This window comes from Prinia subflava, chromosome 2 (assembly GCF_021018805.1).
Source record: "Prinia subflava isolate CZ2003 ecotype Zambia chromosome 2, Cam_Psub_1.2, whole genome shotgun sequence".
NCBI classification, from domain to species: Eukaryota; Metazoa; Chordata; class Aves; order Passeriformes; family Cisticolidae; genus Prinia; species Prinia subflava.
This window is the reverse complement of record NC_086248.1, coordinates 56,352,009-56,379,085: the sequence shown is the minus strand read 5'-3', so window position 1 is coordinate 56,379,085 and position 27,077 is coordinate 56,352,009. Positions and strand designations below refer to the sequence as shown.

Genomic DNA, 27,077 nt, shown 5'->3' with positions numbered 1-27,077 from the left:
GTATGTGCACAAAAAGGCAGAGTAACAGAAGCATGAATACCCCCTGCTTCTGGGATTTACCACCTTGCACGTAGCTGCCTTTTGTAATAGTTTTTTCCAGGTGCATCCATGCATGAAATCAACTTGTGTAGTACTCATACATGAAGAACAAATTTATAGCACCCTGAGATTGGCTCAGCTGGTTCAGAGTATGGTGTTAATAACACCAAAGTGGTGGTTTGATCCCCATACCAGCCATTTACTTTGGAGTTGGACGCAATGATTCTTGTGGGTTTCTTTCAACTCAGAATATCTGTGATATGACTCATTGAGACAAACCTTTATTGTCTTCAAGAAGAAGCTGTTTGGTTCCTTTTCCTGCTCAGTTAAGCAAGGAGGCACAACACAAGCTATTGCTGAGAAAGTTGTGAGTTGCTCCCTATCTTGCTCTTTCCCAGAGTGGCGCAGTTCAGGCAGGAGCCCCATCTACAGGGAACCAAGTGGCCCCTGGCCTGTTAGCTGCCCAGAAATCTCTCCTGTCTAAACTCACAGCAACCTGTAGAGATCAATCCTTGATTTGATCTGGAAGTCACTTGGAAATGAAGCTGGAGGGATGGAATGATGTGGAAAGTGTCTGAAAGCTGTCTGAAGTCAGACATTCCAAATCTGAGAGCAGCCTGTGTGGCTCCAGCTGACTGCAGAGTCCATGCAGTAGGTGCAAACCCATCTGTTGGCTGCAAGCACCTGGCCAGCTGCAGTTACCATACAGAGCAGTGGCACTTCTGCTTTTTTTCTCCAAAATGTTCCCTCCATGACTTGTTCCATGACACTCATTATCTCTGAGGAACCAGGATCCAATAAAGAGGTGGAGATTTTGATAAGTTGCTCTGCTCCTGCCCCAACCTCCCAACACCTGCAAAAAGACATAGGCAAATAGTTAAGGGGAATTCCACTGCAGCTGTGTTGCCCAGCCCTCAGTGCTCTAGCTTGCCACTGGCACAGGTGTTTCCCTTGGCAGGGAGGTTTTCAGGTGAATGAGGCAGTTGTAGGCTGTGCTCAGGCCCTCCCTTTTAAGTGGCAAATTGAAAACCTGCTTTTTAGAGGTGTTGTGATTTAACCCCAGGGAGCAATTAAGCACCATGCAGCCTCCCATTCACTCCTCTAGCTTGTCCCAGTGTGATGAGGACAAGAATAAGGGGGGAAAAAGTAAAACTGGTGGGTTGAGATATGAGTTTAATAATTGAAACAAAGTAAATAATAAACATAATCATCATCAAATGAGAGAGGAAGAGATAAAACCTCAAAAGCACCAAGTGATGCACAATACCACTGCTCACCTCCCACTGACTGATGCCCAGCCCATTCCTGAGCAGTGATCAGTGCATCCCAGCCAACTCTATCCCAGCCAAAATGGGGACCAGGGGTGTGTTGCTGCACATCTGGGCACTGTCCCCAGGGAACCTGCTCGATACTGCCCCATCCATATCAATGGTGCAAGGACTGAACTGTTCCAACCATCCTGCAGTCATAAACCTGAAGGATTAAATGTCTTCTATCCATAAAACTGATTCTTCTCCTCAATTTTAATGTCATGTATGTTCAAGCTGAAGATAAAATGTTAAACATGTAAATAAACCTTTCATAACATAATCAACATACTGGCTTAGAAAACATGGCTTTTAGAAATAAAAAATGCTGAGTTGTTCCATTCTCACCCTTGAGTTTCTGTAAATGAAGCTTAGCTAACTTAGGCTTTGAAGTTTTTACAGCAAAGAATGTGGGTTGTGTAGATGTGATAATCATAAGACTCCAGGAATTAGGCACTTTAATATGTTGCCTCTGATTTCCATGGCATGTGTCCAAGAGATTGAGAACTGGCACAAGTGTATTAGCTTCTAGAATTGGCAAGGGATCCAAAGCCCACAGCGGTAAACATGGATATATGTGTCTAAACATGTTAGTCAGAAGAAAATCTCTAAATCACACAGAAAGCCATTTCAAAGTCAGATGTCTTGCAGTGAACTGGGACTTTTTTCAAAAGCCTGTTGAAGGCCTGATTTTCTTTTCTCACTGCTGGAGCTGCTTTGCCCCTTTGGGTGGGCTCAGGTAGAGGAGAGGACATGGTCAGAGCTTGGATTAAGAAACAATCAGTGTGTATGGGATAGACAGTGTGAGGTCATATTCACCGAGTACACCTGAAATTTCAGAGCTGCTATCAGGAAGGAGCAGATATCCACTGCAAAAAGCAAAGGTGCAGCTCAGGAAAGTCACAGACCAGGAAGGAAAGAGTTTCCTTTGAGAGGTGGAGAGCATATTGGTAATTACCTAGGAAAGGATAAGATTTGGAGAAGAAGGTGAAGCGTGAGAGATGTGTTCAAAACTCTCAGTCTGAAGGGGGAGGAGTTGAAGGAAGTGCCAAACTCATCACCAGCTTTCCCAAAAATCAGTGAGATGAGGTTGGAGAAGGAAAAAGGGTCTTTCACTTTCCCAGAGGAGCCAGGAAGAGACTTGCAAGTTTCCTTGCTCTCATAAGAGTAGCTGCAACTAAGCAGCCATTCTAGTGCTGCTCTGGAGCTTCTGATTACTTTTTGTGGTGTGAAATTAACCTTCAGCAAAGTCAGCAACCTTCTGCCTATTGACTCCAGGTACCCAAAAATCTTCCTCATGCACTATGTCCAGGGTAGGAAAGTCCTTTCTAAGAGCTAAACTTTATCTGAGCTAACTACAAAACTATGCTTTGTTCTCTCTTGTGTGACAAGATCTGCTGAAGTCAGAAGCTGCAATGGAAGGCTAAAGCATTGTGTGCACCCTGTTTATTGTGAACCTGATCTCAGACTTTCTCTCCTTGGGGCATTCCTGCTCAGAGGCAGTGCAGTGTTCTTCAGGACACTGTGAGTGCCCAGCACAGCACATGCTGTACCACTGACAGTCCCTTAGGCTTTGCCAGCACCTATTTCATCAGTATGAATTTAAACAACTAGTGCTTCAGTGATTAGTCTGCAACAGAGAGGTTTAAGCCAAACTGAGCAGCACAGAGTCTGAATCTGAATGAGAAGGGAGGGAGGAGGGTCCGCTGAGTGGAGTTGCTCATAGGCTGGCAACCCCTGCCACGTAAGGAGGCAAATGAGTGCACCAGGACTTCTGTAGTTTTCAGAGAGGCCCTGATGCTAAAGTCTCTTGTTGCACAGAAGTAAGTCAGCAAAGCAGCCACATTGGGATGACAGGAACCTTGGTGACAGGTGGCAGCTGCCTTCTTGTGGGGCTGTCTGCCTTTACCAGGGGCATGGAGGGAGGCAGCAGCAGGCCCTGCAGACTGCAGTTCTCAGCTGCTCAGGGAGCCCCTTCATACAAATCATGCTGCTCAACTAAACAGAAAATTACAAGAGAGGGTTTGCTTCACAAGATCAGCTTTGCCAGAGGTATATGTATCTTGGGCTTTAAAAAAACCCCAAATAACTCAAATGCCAGGAGAGCAAATGCCAGCCCTTGAATTGCAGCAGGCTGCAATCCCCACCAAGTGTTTTTGGAGGATGTGTGTTGGGGATCCTCTCTGAGGCCACAGCCCAACTGAGGGTTTCTTCCCTAATGAGGATCCCCAGTGCTCCCATGGGTGCCCACCCAACTGATCTGTGTTGGATAACCAGGCAGCTACAGCCCACACAGGCACAGCCTGCCTCCAGGAGCTACACCATGTGGTGTGAGGGGCTAGAGACCTGGTGCCTGGCTGGCATCCACTCCCTTCTCATGGCAATCAAGAAAATGTCATTTGAGTGGGAAGCAAATAAGATGTTTTCTCTCTGGTCTCTGCCAGCAAAGTGCCTACCTGTGCCTCCAGGACATACAGTGGAGAAAGGAAACTGTCCCCTCTCTGTCAAAATGCTGCCAACATAGCATTTCCCCCACCTATATTTCAAAAGATGGGATTTTGGTGTGTTCAGAGGAAAGGATTCAGGGGTGGAAAACCTCCATATTTTCCAAAGAGCCTCTCCTGTATTGTCCTGGGTTCTAACAGTGCTGTCACTGCACCTACTGAGCTTTCAGTATCTCCAGCTCTGAAGGGGAATGGTAGTCCCCAAATAAATTTGAGACACCTCCAGTGTTCACTGAAGAGTGCCTTTGCTACCTGTTCATGGACTCAGGTGACAGAGGTTCTGTCAGGGGGACGGGTGACCTGAAGCATTTTTTGCATTGCAGGAATGTCCACTGCTCATTTCTTCAGGACTGCTGGGTGAACACAAATTGACCTGTGCTTTGGAGGCGGGTTTCATGTCCTGCTTGCCTGCAATGACTTGAAAATTTTGATGGACTTTGGAAAGCTTTACCCAGACATTTGGTTTTGATGAATGCATGTAAAACTGCTTTCAGATTGCCAGCTGCGGTCAAAAACCAGCAAGAAGGTGAAGCACAGCATTAATGGCATTTAGTTGTTTATTTTTGCAACAACAAGATTTTCAGGAGAAAACAAAACACTTTGTCAGTGGAAATAATTAAAACCATGAAAATGACTGCATTTCCTGTGTGACTGACATGTTCCATGTGGGAGAAAATGTTTCCCAGCAACAAAAAAATACATTTCAGCAACTCAAACTTTTCTTAGCAATGGACATCTCTTTCTTTAACTGGAACAGGCAAAGGGAATTTCAGCTTACACATTTTTAACAATTCATCACAAGAGTAAAGAACAAACTCCCCTTTCCCACTGTACAATGATCTTAAGGGATTCAATTTTTGGCACCTTATTTGGAAATTCCTAGAAACCACCTGACTTCAAGCAGTGGGTGACATTACTAACTGGCTTCTCTGGGCTCAGTCCTTGCACTGGAAATGTGCACTGCCTCCCAATTTTATTTCAGATAGACAATTTTGTTTCAAATGTATGGGCTGCTATTTCTATGATTTGTTAAAAAAAAAAGGTAAATATAAAATATCTGAAGCAACCAGGAAAGAACAGTGTGTGATGACAAACAGCAGTCATGTTATTCAGCAACAAAGTACAAGTGGCCCCTTTGGATTACTCAGAAGCTAAAAGACCTTTCTTATTCATTAGAAAGGCTGCACAGCCATGAAAGTGGAAACCTGAGCTAAAATTTTTTTTTGTTGTTGTTTTCTCATCTCAATGCTATTTGTATTGTTTTTTTCCAGTCTTTGGTTCTTACCTTCAGTTTGATTTCAAGTTTCTGCCAAAATATAACTCTTAGTATTGCTGACCAAAGCCATACTGTACTTTTAAACAGTACTTTTAAAGAAGACTCTAACAGAAGACCAAAAGACTAAATATTTGTGCTGTGAATCAGCAGGCCTCTGGAGGGAGTTGTGAAGTGTAATGAGCTCTGGACTATGTCTAGGATTTGAGTTTTTTAAAGCCAGATAAAAATATATTGGTATAAATCATTGCCTCTCAATGAGTAAGAACATGACAGAAAGACCATGACTTAGTAAGAAACCACAGGACTCAGAATGAAAAAACTTGTTTTCTCAGTTGTCATGAATTTTCTATATGACATCAGACTATATTATTTATTTACTTTATACTATTTATGTTCAAAGATCCTGAATGACGGATCATTTTACTTTATTGAAGCAGCTCTTGGTTTTATTCATCCAGTTCTCATTGCTCAGTAACTGGAATTTGTCATATTTTCCTCCCTGTGTATGGGTATCAAGGCATCAACACTAATGTTAAAGGCTACTCGTGCTTTTCTAGATTGGTACCTTTTTTTTAATAAATAAATAGTGTGGTTTTCTCTTGGTTTTTCTCCATTTTTTTCTCATCTTTCCTCTCCATGTCACTTTCATTCTTTCATCCTCCCAGCCTTCCTCCTGTTGTTCCAAGCCAGCTATCTCATGAGCATGTTCTGCAAATGGCAAAGTATTAGTTCTGAGAGCAAATCTCAACAATCAGAGATGAAGGCAAAGTAACTTAAGCTTATATGTCTAGAAAATGCTCTTCACAGTTTGTTGAAAAGCTTTGTTTTTACATTTTAAAACAAATTAATTGGTAGACTTCCACTATCTTCTTTTTAAGAATCATAAAATCTACAGAGAAATAAGATGACCTTCTTTACCCCAACTCTGATAAAAGTGGTCTATGAAAACTGATTCAGAAAACTTGTCAACTCCTAATTAATTTCTATTGGCTTGTCACCAACTTTACTGTCTCTCCATTTAAGTCTCAAATTTAGGTTATTAGATCACCAGAAATACAAATCACAACTGGAGATTTTAGAAGAAATCCCCACATTAACCTCACAGATTTTCCAGACAGATTATTCAGCAATTTAATGTGACTATCTTATCTTCTTTTTCTAGCCTAATGACGTTTCTTGTACTAAAGTGTTTGGCTGATTTGGAAAGCAAGGAACTGAGAAGATAGCAGAAAAGGGGATTTCTTGCCAATCACACGTGGATAAAACCAACAGGGGAATCTCATGAGAGTGTTGCACTCATACCCCTTGCCTGTCTCCTGACCCTCTCTTTCTTTGGGCGTTTAAATCTCTCCCGCTCTTATTTTCCACTCCTGAAGGGTGTGACCTTCTGCCAGCCTCCCACAGCACAGCTATGACGCCAGGCCTTCTGCTCTTCAGAGCATCATTAATCTGTCACCCATCTCAGCATTTTGGATTTGTTGCCTTCTGGCAACATTTCTCCCTGCTCCTTGGTTCCAACAGGACTCCCTGGGTAGCCTGAGAAGGGCAGAGCAGGTGCAGTCCTGTCCTAGTCTGCCACCACCCCACAGGCTCCTGCCCCTGATCCAAGGGACACCTTGCTCCTGGCACAGAGCCCCAGCCAAGCAATTGTTTTGAGCATTGGGCACAGGCAAGGCAGTAACAGGAAAATAACAGAGAACTGAAAAGCATCAAAGCACGCTTCCTTTTCTTCCTCCTTATCCCAGCCGTGTCTGTTGTAGTGGTGCTTTTCTTGTTTGCTTGACTGTTCATTTCTGGAGGGAAGCAGAGGGGGTTGTGGGACCAGGACACTGTGGTCACCAGCAAGGGTTTCACTCTCTGCATTTCACGCTATCTCTCTACAGCTGGCTTGATTGCAGAACCAGCACAGGCTGTTTGTTTTTTCTCTCTGCTTTCATTGGCTGTAATCAACTTTTTTATAGCTCCTTCCTTTTCTGGGCTCTCAGTTAGCACCAGTTAACACCAATAACATCAATTCCTCAGATTTTTGCCACCCTTGTGATGAGACATTCTCACACTGAATGAGCTGTGGCTTTGCACTATTAGCTGAAGCTGATGACACTGCAGCCCATCCCTCATAACAACACCATGCAAACAGCAGATCTCAGGCTAAAATATTTCTCATTTCCACTTACTGGGAACATTTTTTTCCAAGGACCATATTACACAGATAGTTTTTACAGGCATAGGGTATAACTGAGGGAGCAGGTCTAAACCCAGGAACCTTCCTGGCCCTTCAGCAGCACCCACAGCTCAGCATGGCAAGGGTGCACTGCCCTTTGGGCAGCCCAGACACAAGCAATCAGAATAACAATATCTTCCTTCATATTTTCTCTGGCCATTATGGTTTGTACTGGCTGCTTTACCCTCCGTGCAAGCTAGGTACACACCTTCTGAGATTACCCCAGGGGGCAAAGTTAAACCATTGCTGTGTTTCAGCTGGCATAAATACCATGAAATAAAGGCAGAACTAGAAAGGAAAAGTGGATTATTTGACTGGATTTCTTAGTAAACAAGGAGGTAAACATTTAAAATAATTCTAGGCTCTGGCTTTTGAGGGGACTGAACTCTAGCTTTAAACACAGTTAAAAGAAATCCTACTGTTTGTCTAAAATACTTTTTTTTTCTATTAAATAAAAAGAAAATCCTTATTGTATTCACTTAATATTCATTTAATAAAATCTGTTTATCCCAAGATTTGAGAACTCAGTGTAAAGCAGTCTTTTTATTACTTATCCCTGGGGTTGGCATGTTTCTTGTTCAGGGGAAGGTGCAGCTCCTGACAAGTTTTTAAATCCTCCTAAAGTCCGTATGTGCCAGCAGCTGTGTATAATCAGCATATTTAGGTGGAGGATGGCATTTAGTTTAGGGGGGTTTTTGAAGAGTTGCATTACATCTCTTAACTCCCGTCAAAATCAGTAACACGCTGTGGCTGATGAGTGATTCAGCAAGAGGAGGGAACCCCAAAGCATCCTCTAGGGCCTCAAGTTTGGGAGCAAAACTTTCCTCCCTGTCAAGTTGCCACAGGCACCTCTGCAGTTCTCTGGCATCTCCAGGACCATTACATGCAAAGGCACTTGGGGTGTGGGGACAGCTGTGCACCTATGGAGCCAGCTGAGTTTCCAGAGAGCTTGCACTGAGCTGAGCTGTGGGTTATATGAGGTGTGGGTTGGTAGAGGAGGTCTATTACACACCACATTATCACAGAGGAATCTTATCACAGCTGAGTTTGATCTGTGAAAACATTTCCTTTCCTTCCCCAGCCTAAATGGCTTCTCATTTTTTTCCCCCAAAACACACAAATAATTTCTTTAAAAGTTCACATTACTTTTTGCATGTATCCCATGAAGAAACAACACCTCTCTGGATATGTCAAGAAATTGTTAACAGCGCTGACAGCATCCTGTGTTGACTGACAGGTGGACATTTTACAAGGAAAGTATGTAGCATGTGAGAGCAGAGTTGGGCTGACTCATTTGATTACATGTAAAAGGCACTGCCAAAACCCAGAGTCCCCAGTGGAAGCAATGCCCTGTGACATCCTTGGAGGTCCAGTTTCTGAAGCTGACAGTGAGGCAGCTGCCAGATGGAGCAGTTACAATGTCTTTCGTCACATTTTTCTTGCTAAGCAAACACCGATAAAGGGCTTATTATGCCTGCTCTACATAAGGAAAAAATGTTTAGGAATTCTCCCGTCTGGAAATACTGCACAAGCTACCAAGTTTCCATGTCTACCTCCCCCTCCCATGCTATCTGCAGGCGTTACTGTATTACAGCAAAAACAAACAAGCAAACAAGCAATCAGAGAGCACAACCAAGAGGCCTGCAGCACTGCCAGATTATACAACAGTGATTCCAGCTGGGGGTAACTTGGACAGCTTGCCTGATGGAGGCAGCGGGTCTGCTGCGAGCACTTGGAGGCTCTCTCTGAGCAGGGCAGGCAGCCTCTAGGGGCAGCTCACCCACACCCACTGCACACTTTCCCTCCCACTGCCATCGCCTCTGGCCACTGCTGCCACAGAGGTAAGGATGGAGCGACTCCCAGCAGAGATCAAAATCAAGTCTTTGACTCAATATAGCTGATACAATCTCAGTTTTTTCTACAAATAATCGTCACGGAAAAGAAGGTGGCTTGCCCTGCAGTTGCTTGTAAAATATCATGTGCATCTTTGCCATGTAAAGTCCTGGTTGCCACTATCACAGGCTGCAAAGGGCTGCCGTGGTTGTTTTCCTCTCCATCCTTCCAGCCATGACTTGCTCATAAGTTACAAGAACGAAGTGATGCTGCGTGCCTGTGCTCGGTGCCCTAACTTCAGCTGACACTTCAAACCCTCCCCTTCAGTGTGCCTTCTCTGCTAAAAACATGTGCGTATGAACAACGGGGAGAGGAGGAAAAGAGCGGCAAGGAAAAAGAGAGAGAGACCTGTAAGTGAATGGGTAAGGAATGCCTGCATGGAGCTGTTCATGGATGTCTGATGTCTCAACTGTTTGTTAAAAGGCAAAAGCAATACTTCCGACAGACGGCCCTCCCCTCGCCTGCAATAGGCTCCCCAGAATAGCAACAGCCCGTGTCACAGCAAAGGGCAAAGCCTTCTGAAATAGCAACAAAGTTGTTCACGAACCACTTTGTGGTTTGCATTTGGTTTCAGCCAGCTTCAGGAACTTGTTGCCATGAGAAAAACAATCTGCCCTTTCCCTGCCGGCCGGGGAAGGAGCACAGCCACGGTGTGAAGTGCTCCCGCCCAAGGTGCTCGGGGGCAGTGATGGCACCTGGGCAGGGCACGGAGGAGCTCAGCCAGCGCAGCCAGACGCTGAGCGCGGGCGAGGATGAGGAGCGCAGCCGGGGCTGCAGCCGCTCCCGGCTCCCGGCGGCCGCAGGTAAGGAGGCAGGAGCCGAGGGCAGCTCCTGGCCAGCAGCAGCAGCTGCCGCACGGCTCAGGCTCGGGGCTGGGGGAGAACAAAGCCAGGGGATTCTCGGGACATGCCTTCCCCATTTCTGAAAGTGCAAGAGGGGAACGTCTGAGTAAGGAAGGGGACTGCCAGCTTGAATTTTGAATGAAGGTTTGTGTGACACTTTCCCTAAGAGGCCTCGGTCCTTCTGCTCATGCAGGTGCTGTCTGTTCTGTAAATCCTTTTCCTTTATGAAGCCCAGCCATCTGAAAGATAGGAGAACCTGCTGCCCTCTAACAACAATGATCTGGTCTTTGCACACTCGGGGGCAGCTCAGCCCTTTCAGCCGGAGTGAGTGGAGGGAGTCCAGGCAAGCACTGCACCTGCCCATGCAGGGGAACAGAACAGGCTGGGGGGACCGGGTCTCCCTCCTCTTTTTACTTCCCTAGCATTTCAGGAAGAAACACAGGTTTTGTGCTGACACCCTCAAAAATCAGCTGTAACATTTATTCTGCAATAAATCTTTAAGTGCAGAAACTGAATTTCATAGCTCTTCATCTTTGCTGTTCTATCCAGCCAGTTTTTCTCAGTTGCAGTGTGGTTTTGCACTTTCAAATTCTTTCCCAGATGATAAGATGAAAGGGATAATGCCCCACAATCATGATATTTATCAGGCACAAGGCAGCTGTACCCAAAGAAGACAGCATGGTCATAAACCAGAAATGACAATGTCCCGAGCAGATTTTGTTCACTTAGAGCTGAATGAACTGATTAACACAGGAATATTTGGAAACCATAAGCACAAATGCTTTGTTGGAGTGTAACAGTGATCTGTCAAGCAATGTCTCCTGGTGCTGGAATCAGAGGTTAACCAAGAACAGAAAGTCAGTAAGTGTGCAGACAGATTTAACATTGCCTTAGGGACTGAGAAGAGCAGTGCAGATGGTTATAGGATAGCAATAAACAGATAGCAAAGTTCCTGCAGCACATGGACTAAGGTTAGAAGAGTATGTGCAAAATACACATCTGTCCTTACCCTCGAAAATTAAAGCAGTAACCTGAGGAATATATCATTAAATAGCTAGAAATTAAAAGAACTTGTTGATTCTTACTAACAAAACCCAAAAGCCATCTCATGTGATGAGAGGTTAGGCTGCCTGGTGACATGATGAAATTACAATGCAGAGCAGTAAGAGATGACATGGCCAGGGTGGGTCTGTCCAGGATCTGCATTTCCCTGTCTTTCCATCATTGTCAGGGGGCTTTCGTTCATGAAATTTGAATATTGTTTACAAAGTACATTAATTTGGCTTATGCTGTACACAGTATTCAGTGCTTCCCACACTGGAGGAGTTTAGATGAGTGGTACATCAGTTTCCTTCCACCTTCTCTTTTAGTTCAATTTACGAAGTATTTGGTTTGGGTTTGCCTTTCACACTTGGGTGGGAGGAGTCCCATTTGTCAAATGATTATGATCCCACACTGCCCTGACATTATTTTTGGTTAAGTTAATATTTTCTGAGATTTCCCAGCTCTGTTTGCAATATAGCTTTGTCGCAAATCTGCCATTTGTTTCATCCAATAGGATCTTGCTGGGCAACTGTTTTAGATCCCATGCCAGACTCCTATAGGGACAGGTAGATCAGATGTATCATAGCTAATAGGAGAAATGCACTTCCTGAACAGCTACTGGATCTAAAAAACCCTCAGCTGTTGGAATAGAGCAACAGGGTAACATATATCCCTTTATACCAGACATATACAAACTGGATGAGATAGAGAAAGTGACTGGGGCAGTGCAGCAAAGATCATCATAACATGAAAACGGGAGAATTACCTTTTATGAGAAGCAAAACCATGATTTAATTATGCAGCAATTCCCAATACATGACATCAAACATTTATTCTAAAAAAAAAAAGTTATCCTCATGCTATACAGTTCAGCAAAATCTTCTTTCATGCTTTGATGACAACTTGGGAAATTTAAATACTTTATCCCTGAAAGACACACTTTTTGTATGTTAGACAGCACTCAGATGGAGAAGAAATATATTATTAGAGATAGCTTAAAATTTTCAAATGCAGATGCTGTAGTTTTAAAATTTATTGTAGATAAAAGTAGATATCTTATTCTATTGGAGAAAAAAGATATTCCATGCTTCCATGCTGTGGATTTATATCTGTGCAATGCATTCAACTCATTGCAGTTTTCTAACCTGTGCTTATTAACCAATGGTTGACAGAATTTGAATTCACTTATGAATGTCTAAATAGATCAAAGAAATTGCATGGATTTAAAGAACTTTCCTGACAGGAAAATACTTTCTTTCCCTTTTAAACCGAGACATTTCTCATCTCAGATTAAATCAAAGTAAACAGAAGAAAGCACCATGGTGGATGAGATTGTTGAGTCCCCTCCTATCAAAATAGATATATTTGCACAGGTTACATAAAGTAATCTCCCTCCCCCTCTTCCAGCAGTTTTCTATATGCACATTGAATGATCTCTAGGGAGAAAGCAAAGAAAAACTATATCACAGAAATCTCAGTGTCTGGACTCATGTGAAGCAAGGTACTGCCAAAGTGAGCTGGAAAGGGCTCCCTTCCCCTACCTCTCCCTCCCATTAGGCGGGTGAAAAGTGGTGTTTCCCAGATCAGCCTGCTTGCAGATCTTCCCTGGCACAGATCATTTATCCATAGTGCCCATAGAATGCATGCACAGACCAAATACTGTGCCTTTGGAATTTTTCCAAATATGTGCTAGAAAACAAGTAAAGGGCGCACCCTTAGTACTTGGCCCCATCCAGCCTCATGGTCAGTACACTGTGCTGCTGTGCTACAACTGCAGTTGGTCTCCTTTTCAGGAACCAAGCATAAACACTTCCAACGAATGTTCTTAAAGATAGGTTTGTTTGCCAAGCAGGGCTGCTTTTGACTCGAACAACAGTTGTGAGAAACCGCTTTGTTTACATCGGAAACTAGAGAATAGACTTTCCAATCACTTGTCACATACCAGCCACACACTCATTAGCCATGGTGCTAGTGGCAGACAGAAGAAGAAAATTCTCTGGAAGCTATCTTTAAAATATTTTATTCCCCTGGGGCTGTACACTGCCATATGTTTTGCTGGCATCTCATAAATATAAGAGAAAGATAGATAGATAGATAGATAGATAGATAGATAGATAGATAGATAGATAGATAGATAGATAGATAGAGAAGCTTTTTGTAAAAAAAAAAAGGAATGCCTAAGAACTGGAAGCAGCATCATTAAAAGTGACACTTAAAAGGATTGTGAGTGTAACTACTGCAACATTCTTTATCTGGAAATGTTAAAACAAAACATATGCTGAACTCAGAGGGAATTTTGCCTAGAGGAAGGCCATGAAGGGAAACTGAGCAGAGATTTCAAGGTTTAACTCAGCAGGCAGTTGTGAGCAGGCAAATTTCGGGTACACCAGTTAAAACAAAACCTCATGGTGATATAACAATGTTTTTCAGTGGAATAGTGCCTGTGAGGAACAAGAGACACCAAGTTAACTACTGAGTCTGCTGCTGCTAATGCAGAAGGACAATGTGTCTCCCTCTGCATCACATCAGGATCTGCTTTTCATTCGGGGGTGCTCTAGTTACAGCCCTCCACTATTTCTGTACAACTGTGGATATGTGTCACTGGACACATGAAGAAGGATACCAGCTGACCCAGTAAAAACAAACAAAATAAACATGAAGACATTGATCAAGTTGCTCTACTTGGAGAAGCGAGAAATATATGGGCTTGAATGCTTCCCTATCAATTCCCAGGTGTCCAAGCTCTACATCCATCTTGTACAGACTCTCAGACTAAAAATAAATAACCATATCAGTTTCTCAGATCTAAGGACCACAGGCTGATGTGACCCCTGTCTGGATGGTAAAGAACAGTGCTGGTGGTGGACTCTATCGAGATATTTGACTTGATACTCTCATTCAGAAACTGAAACCATACAAAAAATGAGACTCCAACATTTTAAGAATTAAGAACTGTGCAGGACACAGGCTTCAAAGTATCAATAGGGTACACTGTCCATGCTGCTGTGTTTCTGCTGGAGAGTCTTAAACTCAGTTTTTGCCCCTCTGTTACTTAATGTTTTTTCTCAATTTCTTGGGAGAAAATAATAGCAGATTATTTAACAGGGTGATAAAGGTGGTGGGTGATCAATATGTCACTGGCTGAATGCAATTTGGATGCCTTGGCCTGCTGACTGCAAGTGAATGTGCTGTCTGGGGTTCCTCTCTGCTAACTTTAGACATCTGCATCTGAGCAAGCTGCACAGTTTCCTTTTACAGGCAATGGAGGGAAGTAGGCATCTGACCTAATTCAGATGTCTAGAAGAGCTTATTTTTCTCAAGTAGTTACAGGAGAAATCTAGAGATGATGTTGATGTCTCACAGTTAGGTAAGTTGAACCCATCCTATGTATTTTAATACAGACAAGTGTAAAGTGATTTGCAGTCCTCTTTAGGATGCAATGAGGCAGGCCATATTTAAAGGCATGGCAGTGCCTTGGAAAGAATCTAGTCAGAAAATAAGTAGGTTTTCCTGAAGGATAAGCAAAAGATAATCTTCTATACATGTCTATGAGAATCCTTGGACAAATAGAGAGGAAATGTTCACCCTGGAACTGGACTGTAAAACTCATGTCAAATTTCCATTTGGCACTGTGTAATCATTGCAGTAGCACTGGGTCCAGATCAATTTGCTGAAGAAGCTGATGGTCTGGAAAATGTTCAGAGAACACAGGTTTGAATTCTTAAGGGACTGGTAAACTTGTAAAGCCTCACAGGGCAAGGTAGCTAAAATGGAGATGCCTGTGAGATGACTCAGTGACAGGCTATAAGTTTGTACTTGCTGAACACAATTAAGTGTGGGGAAATGGAGAATGGGATCTGATGGCTGGAAGCTGAAGTTGCAGAAATTAAGTCTAGAAATAATTTACAGATAACTTATAGTGAAAGCAATTAACCATTGAGATGACTTAATTCTTAAAGTCATTGGTTTTTAATCACTAACCATTTTTAAATCAAAGCTGAATGTTTTAAATCTCCCGGTTCAGATAAAATGTAATTGACATGTATCTGAAGGATTATGTTGTGCTGTTTGTGAGTGTCAGACTGGATGAACAAAATAGTCTCTACTCCATAATGTATAAATTGAGGTAAAATCCTACCTTAAATATATGTGGCTTAATGATACAAAAATGCAGAGATATTCAAGAAAGCACAAACATCAGCATTGAACAGTAGTTTGGGCAGAGCACTATGATCAAATTAGCAGTTTGGTTTCTGGTATGTTCATTCCTTCAGCACAACACTGTGGTTATCAGCCCAGATTTCTAGCCAGAATTCATTGGAAGGGTATATTCTCCACATATAACAATAGAAGCAAGCAGGCAACACAAAAGTATAAATGGGAAGGAGAAATTATGTTTGCATGATAAAACAAATATTGCATGTGTACATTGCAGGATGCAGCACAAAGCAGCTTAGCTATAGTCAGCAGTACTTCTACTGAAGTGCTGCTCAATGGGTGAAGGAAGTACAGCAGGACCTAACCCATGCTTTTTGCAAATTTTGCAAATTTTGTAAATTTTGCAAATTTGTTTCTGATATTTTCTTCAAGATGTCCTATCTCCATCCCAATAAATCTACCACCTGCCCCTACCTTCTGAAAGGCTCTTCACAATAATCCTATTCCCCCTGTGTCCTTATTGCCCACCAAGACAAAGCCATTGCTTCTCCCCTATCTCTTATCTTTCTCTGATTTGCCAGCCACACCACCTCAGGGGCTGAGAGATTTGAGGCACATTTGGTGCACTCAGTATCTCAGGGCTGCTGTTTGGCTTCTGCTGTTTGGTTAAAAGTTAGGAGAGCTAATAGGCGATATTTATCTTGATAGACTTAATGGGCTAACACATCTTCCCTGACCCCCAGGCATTGCTTATATTCACAGTTATACTGTGCTACCCTAAAATAACCCGTCTGCCTATGGAATGGCTGCAGGGTGGGATGATGGAATTGTTTGCTTCTGAGAGTTGTTAGGAGAACACAAGGTGGTTTGGAGTGGAAATGTGCCAGGGATCCTGCCAGCAATTTAGTAGGGTATGTGGCCACATGCCAGGGTCTGGGCCTGGGCTCTGGCACTGTTTACTTTAGGAGAGCAGATGTACTGCTAGGGCTGCTCTCCTTCTCTCTATTCAAGATTTGCTTTTGCAATGTAATGTCCTCTGTCAAATGGGACTGATCCTCACCAACATGCTCAAAATTATTGGCAGGGAACCCTGAGCAGTCAACATGATCAAAGACCCTTAACAACTTAGAAAAATTAGATAAAAATAAACAAACTCTGTATGTAATTTCCAATTAGACCTTATCCCACTCATTCCAGGAGAATTAACTAAATATGGAGTCTGTTATGCTGCAAAAGCCACCTCTCCTCCGACATGTCCCATCTCTCTAACTAACTGCAAATTCAGAAGTTGATTTACTCTTTTCCTAGTTGTGTGGCAGCCAACATCATGATGCGAGGAAAATCATGCTGGGAGAAAGGAGACCAACAATAACAAACTGATATATTCCTCAAGGTTTAGGGTGAAAAAGGCTTCACAGTTAGTAGAATATGATCAGTCAAATCTATCTTGTAACAATAAACAATGAATCACAATTGTATAAAATGAGTTTGTTTTAAGGTGGACATTCAAAGGCATATAATCTGCATTGTTTTCATCATCTGTTTCTTATTCCTGACATTATGGCAGTCAAAAGTGATGCAAAATATTTGATCAAGATATTCAAAAGAATCTCAGTTAGACATGAGCAAAGCCCAGAAAGTTCATGCGTTTGCCTCAAAGATCAGTTTCTCTAGAATATCCCAGATGTTTGCATCAGCCTGGTGTTCACTGAATATGTCCCCAATTTGGCAAAAGAAAAACAATGGTACCAGCAACCTTCATGTCATCCTCAGATGAAACAAAGGAAATAATAGGTTGTGAGGGAAAACTTGTTACTTATTTGAGTTAAGGTTGAAGCAATTTGGCTAAGAAATTTACTCTTTCCTTGCTCATGGTACTCTAGTTGGGTGGATGTGACTTCCTCAGTTTAAGAAAAACACTGAAAAATTACTCAAGGCAAAAATTGCTTTCTCACCATTTCTTTTTTGCAATAATAATCTGAGGCAGAAGGTTTAATTATTTAGGACCTGATCAAAACCTTATTGACTTCTGATCAGGAAGATAAGAGACACAAAAGCTTTAAAACCAAAGATTTTATATTTATTACCTTTTTTTTTTTTTTTTTTGCTTTTCAGAAATAACTTTTTATGTAAATAGCTTTTATGTCACCACTGTTGCTGGTTGTGTATTATACCTAACTGCTTTGCCTAAAAGTTACAGAGAGATTTTTTAAACTGGTATATCAAATAAAATTATTATTAATTGTCAGAATGTTGCAGAAATCACTCTTTCAAGTTCTTTTTTGTTTGTTTGTTTTATCTTCTTATTTCAGGTTGTGGGACATTCACCTTTCTATCTTCTGCCATTGCTGCCATAAGTGGACTTCTGATGGGCTATGAGTTGGGCCTTATTTCCGGAGCTCTTCTTCAGATGAGCAGCATTTTAATGCTCTCTTGCAAAGAGCAGGAAGTCATTGTAAGTTCCCTGCTTTTTGGGGCCTTGTTTGCATCCCTTACTGGTGGATTTCTTATAGACAGATTTGGAAGGAGACTTGCTATTATTATTGCATCTTCTTTGCTTGTGGTGGGGAGTCTGATTTTGCTGCCCTATGAGTCATACAAGATACTCATTGTGGGCCGGATGGCCATAGGTGTTTCCATATCATTGTCATCGATTGCGACGTGCGTGTATATCGCTGAGATCGCCCCACAGCACAGAAGAGGCCTCCTGGTATCTTTAAATGAACTCATGATTGTGATGGGCATTCTCTTTGCCTATATTTCAAATTATGCATTTGCCAGCATATCTCGTGGCTGGAAGTACATGTTTGGCCTCGTGATTCCCTTAGGTGCTTTGCAAGCTGTTGCCATGTACTTCCTTCCACCAAGCCCTCGATTTCTTGTGATGAAAAATAACGATGAAGCGGCGAGAAGAGTACTGGAGAGGCTACGGGAAACATCAGATGCTACTAAAGAACTTACTGTGATTAAGTCTTCCCTGAAAGATGAACATCAGTATAGCTTCTTGGACCTGTTTCGTTCAAAAAACAACATGAGGGCCCGAATGCTGGTAGGACTCACTCTAGTGTTTTTTGTGCAAACAACTGGGCAACCCAACATTTTATTTTATGCATCAACTGTTTTGAAGTCAGTTGGGTTCCAGAGCAATGAAGCTGCCAGCTTGGCTTCTACTGGAGTTGGAGTGGTTAAAGTGGTCAGCACAGTCCCAGCCACGTTTTTTGTGGATCAAGTTGGAAGTAAAACCTTTCTGTGTATTGGCTCTTCTGTTATGGCAATATCGCTGGTCACTATGGGCTTAGTGAACCATAACATACATGTGAATTTCACCAAGGTCTGTAGAAGCCAGTCTCCAGAGGATTTCCCTCTCCAGAGACCAGGAAACTTCACTGTCACCAATGGGAGTCTCGAGGACCTCTTTACTAGCATTACTTCAACAGAAGGATTGTCACTTGATGTACAAAGCCTAGATGTTGCCAGGACAGGAGAACTGAACAGCACCGCCCTGGCAGGAGGCAAAAGCATGACGGGGTCTCACATAGAAAGTGGGGAGGTTCCTGTTGTCCTGAAATGGCTCTCACTGGCCAGCCTGCTTGTCTATGTTGCAGCATTTTCCATAGGTCTTGGACCAAGTAAGTGTTTAATTTTTCTAACTGTTTGTAACTTACATTATTAAGTGCTGGGATGGCATGCCCTGTTGGCATTAGGCAGTTCCTAAGTTGGGCAAAGCAATGTTGTCTGCCAATATGCACTGGTATTATCACAGACCATCCTGGCATGTACTTTTGAGGAAGAGGTCTTGCCCCTTAAGCTCAATGACCTAATCTCCCATCCATTCAGTGTGATTAATTGGTCCCTCTTCAGTCAAGAACTGCTGTTAGCTTTATATAGCAAAAAGCCCCTGGCTATCTTCTCTCTTTGTAGTCTATTGTGTCCTTACACTAGGAAGGTTAAGATGTTGGCATTTGCTGCTGCTAGCTCCTAAACTCAAGGTAATGATAAACTCTAGACCTCTGTATGGTATGACATCATCAAATCCACAAAATCCCAGCCTGACTCCTGCTGAGGATCTGTCCCTCTGATTGTGTGATAGTGTTCAGATACAGAAAACACATTCAAGGTATCATAATTCGTGAGCAAGCTGTAGTACCATTGCCATGCTTGGGCAAAGGCATGTCACTGTACAGCTGACACTGTGCTGCTGCATCTGCCATCACACTTGCAGAGGTCCCCAATCTCTCCTAAGGAGAACATGTCTGTCATTCCAAGGGACTGGAAATAAAATCTCTCCGTTTTCTTTTGTTTTGTTTCAATAGCACTTGCTATTGAAAATAATGCTGCACTTTGAAGGCGTTGACTTTTTAAGTCACTCTGCAAAACTCATATGCCCAGTCCATTATTTATTAACAGACTTTATGTGCTTTTGCTCTCTGGCTCAAACTTGCCTTGCAAACAAACTGTACTCTCCTGTACTATTATGATAAAAAGCTTGCCACAAGGAGACAACCCAACAATTGCACTAAAAACAACTCCCCTGCAGTATTTATTTATTTTAGACATTTCTCACTGGGAGAGCAGTGGGAGATAAGCATTCATTGCCAGGGCTGCAAGCTTGACTGTGTTATTACAGCATTATTCCTTCCCTTGAAGATTGTCTTGGGGCTGGATTCTGCTTTCTATGACATAGGTTCAAAACCAGGGATGAAACCCTGCAAAGAAAATGTGAAATGAACTTTTATGAACTTGGATGTTTCAAACACATATTCAATGACCCTTACAGTGGGGTCACATGTTCAGTCTTGGCCTCCTGCTGAAATCTGCTTTTCTGGAGACCTGGCTGTAAATGGGTTCTTAGTCATTTGAGTTGGCCTCATATACAGTTAATGAGAACAATGTCTATTTTCTTGAGGGCTACAAAATCTGACATGTTTTCCAGGCTGATCTGAGAAGTCTCTGAGGCCAGTGCTTGTTTTTTGACCTCTTTCCTGACTTGAGAGCTGAAATACTTTCAAACAGAAAATGGGCTCTCAGCTCCATCATGGAGAAATCATGGATAAAGCCACTGTGAGGCAATTTATACTGACAGATGCATTTGCCACCAAGTGAAGGCCAGGTCTAGCGGAGATACAGGTACTTCAAATTGCAGCTATGTCCTTTCAAGACGTTTTCCTGCCTTTGAATGAACACTGTTCAGTTAAAATTTGCAGTGTATAAAAAATGCAAGGGTTGGAGAATCAAGAGATTGTTGGAATCTGCAAAGGATCTATTGTGCTTAAATAGTCTGGATTGGGATGCAAGGTTATAATTTGTGTCTCTTGTACAGCCTACAGCATCTCCTGTTTGGAGTCCTAATCCCTGAATGTGTTTTCAAAGCCTAGCTTTTTTACCCTTGTGTAAAGAAAAAAAAACGAGCCCCTCTGCTTATAGAAAGTAAATAGTTTTAACATGTTTATGTTATTCATCTCTAAATCTGCTCTGTGGTCCGGACCAGTCTGTTCTCCATTGTTTACTCATCAGTGGGAAGGAGGCATGGAGGCTGCACTTGCTGGTGCTGTGTCCAGGCAATGCCTGGGGCACTGGGGACAAAAGCTCTGTAACCCCTGCACCACTCTATTTTCTGTGAGAAACTCTCATGCTCTGTGCAATGCCTGCCTCCATGCAACGGCTGCCTAAGGTGAAGGTGGTGTTGAGGACACCTCTCTTTGTAGAGCAAATTGACATCTTTTGGACAAAGAGCAGAGAAAATCTTCCTTCCACACCACAAGGCCATTTCTGGAAAACTGGAATAAATTCACCCACTTTATTTTGAGTCCATGCTGCACTGTGTTCTGTGAGGATAAAGGAGACTTTACGTAGGACCATTAGGAGATGACGCTCTTCACAGGACACATCACACAGTCTGAGCTCTATTATCTTCTTTTTAACTACTTTGTACTTTTTTTTACCCTTTTTTTTTTTTATTTCGGTCAAAGAGATAGTTACAATCCAGATTAGTGTAGCAGACATTTATAAATGTATTTTCCATGTTTTCTCTTTTGTTGCCAAATTGCATAAAGGAGATTGATTTTTTTAAATGAATTAAGTGTGTGCTAAATATATTTACTGCCTTTTATCAAAGCACCCAGACAGCACAGTGATGAGCACTCAAAAATAGGCTGTGAGAGATAAAAGTAATTTTTGCATTACAAAAGAATTCACAGACTAGCAAACATCTGCTTAGTCAATTTATTTGATTCTGGGGTGCTCCGTATTTATATCATCAGCCCTTACACAAGATAAAAGGGATATTTCTGCTGCTGTGCTTCTGTTTAATTATGTTTGATGAACTGCAATTCAACTGCTTGTTCACACTCAATTTCACACAATTATCAGGAGGTTTTGTAGATGCAACAAATCAGTGTTGCATCACACCACAGAACAGCACATGCCATTTCTCTTGGGCTGTTTGCAGAGGCGTTTCAAGGCGTTCAGTCACCAGCTAAGGGGGCTTGCTTGACACCCATGTTTGTCTTGGGTTACCCTTTGTGTGTGTGTCAGAAAGGACAAACAAGGATCAGCCGTTCTTACGAGGGAATAATGCCTTCAGAGCCCTGAGGAAACCACTCCTGGCTGCCATGGGAAGGGTGGGGAGTGCGAGAGGGGCTCCTCTTTGTTTGCAGCACGTGTTTGTGAAATGAAGCATTGGAACCTGCTGTATGTGGACACGGGAGGGACAGCAGGGGTCTGAGCCTGGCAGAAGCACTGCTCTGCCTTTCACAGGGATCAGTGAGTGCAGGCTGATGAGACAAGTGTGCTGTGGAGGTAGATCACCAGTTCATCAGCCAAGCTAAAATGTGATCACTCAATGTGACCCTGAAAATTAATTTACACAAAGGACACACAGAAATAATCTAGTCAGGGCTATGACCATGGATGACCACTTACTAAATGACACAGAATTAACTGAAATAGTTTCAGACCATCTCATTTGTCAATTGCTCTGTTCAAACCCCTTGAGGGGCAAAAACTATAGGTTCTTTCTCATAAAGAGGTGTCACTTCATTCACTCACCACTGTGAGTGGTGTGATTGTGTGATACAATGTACGGGGATGCCAGAACAAGGAAAGCCATGCTCTTGGGATATCAGACTTATTTTCCAAAATAAGGCTGTAAGTATAGGATTCCTATGTTTGGATGGAGCATGTGCAAGAGAGTTCTTTTGGTTAGCAACTGTAGGGCAGCTATAGCCTCTCCAAAGCAAAATGGGTGCCCAGAGGTCTGCTCTCCTCACAGACCTGATGAACAAAATTCAGATGTCAGGTTGCACCCATCAGAAAAGATCTGCTTTTTCTGCCTTGACCATCTCCTTTTACACCATTTATGATCAAATACTAAATAGGGACACCTTCCCTCCATATTTCCTGCATATCTCCTGAGTGAGATGATCTCATCAGTAAGTAGCTGGAAGAAAACAGTAGCACCACACACAGGTATGCAGGGATGCAATGTGGTCTACAGGCAATGCTCTTCATCAAAAAGAAGTCAGAGTGGCTTCATTCAACAAATCCTGGGCTGAGAAGCAAGTGGTGCAGACTGAGTCTGGACCAAACAGAGCGTCTGTTTTCCCAGTCTGAATTTGTTCTTGCAAACTAAAGGCAAAGTGAGCAAAACAGGACTTGGGCAATACCTCTTTACACTTATTGTGGGAGTGAAGTTCAAGAGAATCCATGAATGCCTAGGGGTTTTTTGATGTGGAATGAGGAACACCTTTAATGAGAGAGGGATGTCAAATATATGCATTTGGACTGCATGTATGGCATTGCTGCCTTGCACAAGAGCTTTTCCTCTGCAAGTCCTTTAAACACATTTCTGTGTAACTGCAAAAGCATTTAGGCTGTTGGCCAATGGACTTTGGGATAATCTATTGGAACAAATCACATCAGCTCTGCTGGCTTCATGGCTTTTCATGCTGAGCATGCAGATGAAAATACACAAAAACACCTGCAAGTGGGACTGAGGGGCAACTTCATGACATGAATCATCTTCAAAACCTCAAAACTTAGCTGTATAAAGTCCCAAGGTACTTATGTCTCTGCCAACCTGTGACAAAGATGTTCTATTACTTCATGTCCTAGAGTAGCTGCCAGCTTTGTGTGGCTCTTCAAAGCCAAGGGATGAACTCTAGAGCTCTTTTCTTGGAGACAAACTCCTCTTTCAGGTGACACCTCAGAGCTGCAGGGATGCCCCAAGCTCTTAGAGCCTTCTTTACTCAAGGCAAGTCAGTGTCTGCAGCAGGAGAAGGGTTTCCTGGGTTTCAGGGTTTGGCACAAAGAAATACCACATTTACCTATGCATGTAGACATAAACCTCAAAATATATTTTTAACATACTTATGGTCAACATATGAAGGGTATAACCAGGTCTTGGAAGAGGGGTTTAGAGCTTACGGCAAACCCTGATTTTCCACATTACTGTTGCCATCCCATTGAAGCATAGCTCCCATGAGTGGATGCTTGTAGGGTTAGCAGTACTTTGGTATTGCTAAAAACCTGTTAAAGAGTGAAATTAAATATGCACAGGAAGCCTTCTCAGAGTGGGATATAATGGCCTCTGCAGCCATCTGCTAGCCTCAGCCATCAGGTGAATATTCCTGACTGGAAAACTGGAAAAAAATTACCTGCTCATTACCATACTCATTCTTCTCAGCTCCTGAAGTGAGCACATTACCTACAGAACAGGAGACCAGCTGACTCCTGTGGGCAACACAGCAGTGTCCAGGGCTCAGAGGTTTCCACCCCCAGTGGATGCAAAGCACGTCTGCAGACCATGTACTGGGGAGGGCGAGCACAGGACCCACAAAATGGGGACAGTGCTTCCCCCCTGGCTGTCTCTCTGATGGACTCTCCGCCACTCACTCACAGCCACGTCAGAATAAAGGTCCTCCTGCATTTGGGGATCCCTAACATCTCCCTTCTCTCCTTGTGTGGATGCAGAGGCACTTCCAACAGGTAGATTCAAAGCTGTTGGAGCAGGCACAAGAGAGGATAATCACAGGTGAACAAACCAGGGGCTTGTGGTCACTACAGTCACTTCCTTTATCCTAATGCAGGGAAGGGTGGCAGGCCACCAAGCCTGCTTTCATGTTTTACTAGTTTCACACTGGTTAAATTCCTCCCACATGGAAGACCCAGGATTGTGGCTTTGTTCCGCCCAGGCTGGGTTCCCCCAAGAAGGTACAAGGACTGTGGTCTCCAGCACTCCCTACTGTGATGCACCATCTTGCTGCTGTGGGAGCTCTCTGTGTGGATCATCAGCCCTGGGAGGAGCAAAACTAATGCAGAGAAGTTGGTAAAGACAAGCCCCTAGTGAGGGCACATCTTAAGAGGAAGTTTTTACTGATGAAAGCATAGTTTAGGATGATAGATGTCCATTTCTAGTTTAAAACTAGGCAGATTTGTCATATTAAGTATATCTGAGTTAAATTTAGATCAGCTTGAATGAATACTTTAAAACTGAGATAATTTGTACCTAAAATGGAACAGATGTTTCAATGTGTTTGGGAATCCAACTGATGCAGGAGCCAGATTGCTCAGATTATCAACAAAGGGTAATATTGTCTCCACCAGCGGGGGGCTTTCAGACCCCTGCTCTCTAACTCAGAGTATGGTGTCAATAAAACCAAGTTGCAGGTTCAAACCCTGTTCAACCTCTGCACGAGCCACTCACTTAAAAGTTGGACTCGATGATCCTTGTGGGTCCCTTCCAGTTCAGAATATTCTGTGAAACCTGTGAAATCTGTGACCTTTCCTTTGGCACAATGTTCCCTTCCTTACTGGCTGTTAAAAGAACTTTAGGATGACTGGGAAACTAAATTAGATAGCATTCCACACACAGTATGCTTTAACTTTTGGTAAGCCAGGAAGTGGTCATGCAGTTGTAGTAGATGATCATTGTACGTCTCCTTGTACCTATTCTATTCTATTCTATTCTATTCTATTCTATTCTATTCTATTCTATTCTATTCTATTCTATTCTATTCTATTCTATTCTATTCTATTCTATTCTATTCTATTCTATTCTATTCTATTCTATTCCCATGTAAAAAAACCACTTGTTTTCTCTACATCTTATTGTGAGCTGTTGGAGTCATTTAAAGGCAGGTTTAAACCCGTGTTGGGGAGAATGGGGAAGGACGAAGAAGGATCAGACAAGAAAAGTGAAATCCATAGAGGTGAAGAGGGAAGTAAATCAATACTTAATCCATCACTCTCTTTCTTATACAAACTTGTGTGGTTTGTGGTGGTCTCTCTCCTCTGTTTCCTTGGATTAATCAAGGCAAGACCCAGAGCTAGAGTACTGCCGTAAAGCCCAGAGGACTATACTGGAGGCAAATTTAGTCCCTTTGACTTTGGTCTTGTGATTGTTAGATTAATTGGCTACCTGAGCTAAAGCATGATGCATTGGCACAGTTAAAGGCTGAACCTTTTACGTGTCTTTCACCTCAGTCACTAAATGCATCTATAACAAAACCCAGAGCAGCTGGTTTGACACCTGACACTGTACAGCCCAGTGACTAGATCACAGAGGTCATATCTCCTGCCATCCTGACAATCCAGATTGCAGAGGATGCTTTTTGGCTGCCCTTAATGCCCTTGGGCTTAATCTTGGCCACCAAATGCTTGACCTGCAACTGGAAAATCTTGTGGGAATGAGAACCATCGGTGTGGAAATTCTGATCCTTCCATGGATTTAGTTGGCTGTTCCTGTGTTTTGAAATATTGTAAGCTTAATGGTTTTGCACTGTCTTGGAAAACACTGGTAAAAAAAAAATCAGATACCTAGAATTCACCTCGATATCTCCTATATTAAAACAGTATTTCAGGCTTTTAAAAGCCTGTGGTTGTTGTATTAATTTATAGTGCACAGGAATCTGATGTTAACAGACATTCATGCTCAACATTGCCTTGCATGACATTTGTTTACAATTTATTTCTTTTTAGTTTCTACATTTTTCACAGCAGCTGTGGCCTGACCTTAAAATTCACAGAAATGAGAAGCATCAATTTTATGTTTTTTTGTGGTTTACTCTGGAAAATAGGATAGTGGCAGGGACTAAATCAAGTATTCAAAACGAATCAAGTGCTTCACTGCTGTGTTGGAATTTAATCAAGATAATAAACCTTGGGAATATACATGTTCCACTGAGAAATGGTACAGAAAGTCTTATTTCAGATAATAAAAAAAATTATTTGGATTCTTTGTTTTATGACAAGATTCCTAACACTGTTTATTTGTAATGAATCATCTTTTAATGCATGCATCCATGTGGCTTGAATATGACACTCCACATGCTTATCTAGTTCATCATTCCTGTGCTATTCAAGTGCTGCCTTACATGGCCTTTATTTCACACTGTATCTGTACTACCAAGCTGCAGGAGAAAGACAAGGCGTACCAAAATGAAAAATAAAGTAAGGGTTGTAAATTCCCCATTTCTCCCTATTTGCTAAAACTGTCAGTAGGACTTCAAGTGCAAAGTCAGTATTTTATTTCACTTGTAAAGTTCATGAAACTAAAATATGTATTATAAAGTATGAGAAGATAGTTATGCTGAGAAGGTAAAAATGTGTAATCAATCAGTCACATAACTTACTGGCACTGCAGAGGAAGGATGAGACTGTGAGCCAAGGCACAGAGAGCGTGGTAAGTCAGTGTATGAAGTCAGGAGACTGTTTCTCCCGTGGCATCCCAGCTCCTGTGCCACACTGAGGTCTGGGAGGAAAGCCAGGAAGTTTTTCTCAAAGAGAAAGGGCACA

At 42.5% G+C, this 27,077-nt stretch overlaps 1 protein-coding gene across 1 annotated transcript in view; it reads left to right on the top strand.

Moving 5' to 3' along the window:
- Positions 1–9,714: 9,714 nt before the first annotated feature.
- SLC2A12 (solute carrier family 2 member 12) overlaps positions 9,715–27,077 on the top strand; it is a 29,717-nt gene continuing 12,354 nt past the window's right edge. Inside the window, exons 1-2 of the mRNA XM_063390051.1 lie at positions 9,715–10,043; positions 17,597–18,913. Coding sequence (XP_063246121.1) covers positions 9,929–10,043; positions 17,597–18,913 — 1,432 coding nt within the window. The 5' untranslated portion in view covers positions 9,715–9,928. The remainder of the gene's footprint in view (positions 10,044–17,596; positions 18,914–27,077) is intronic.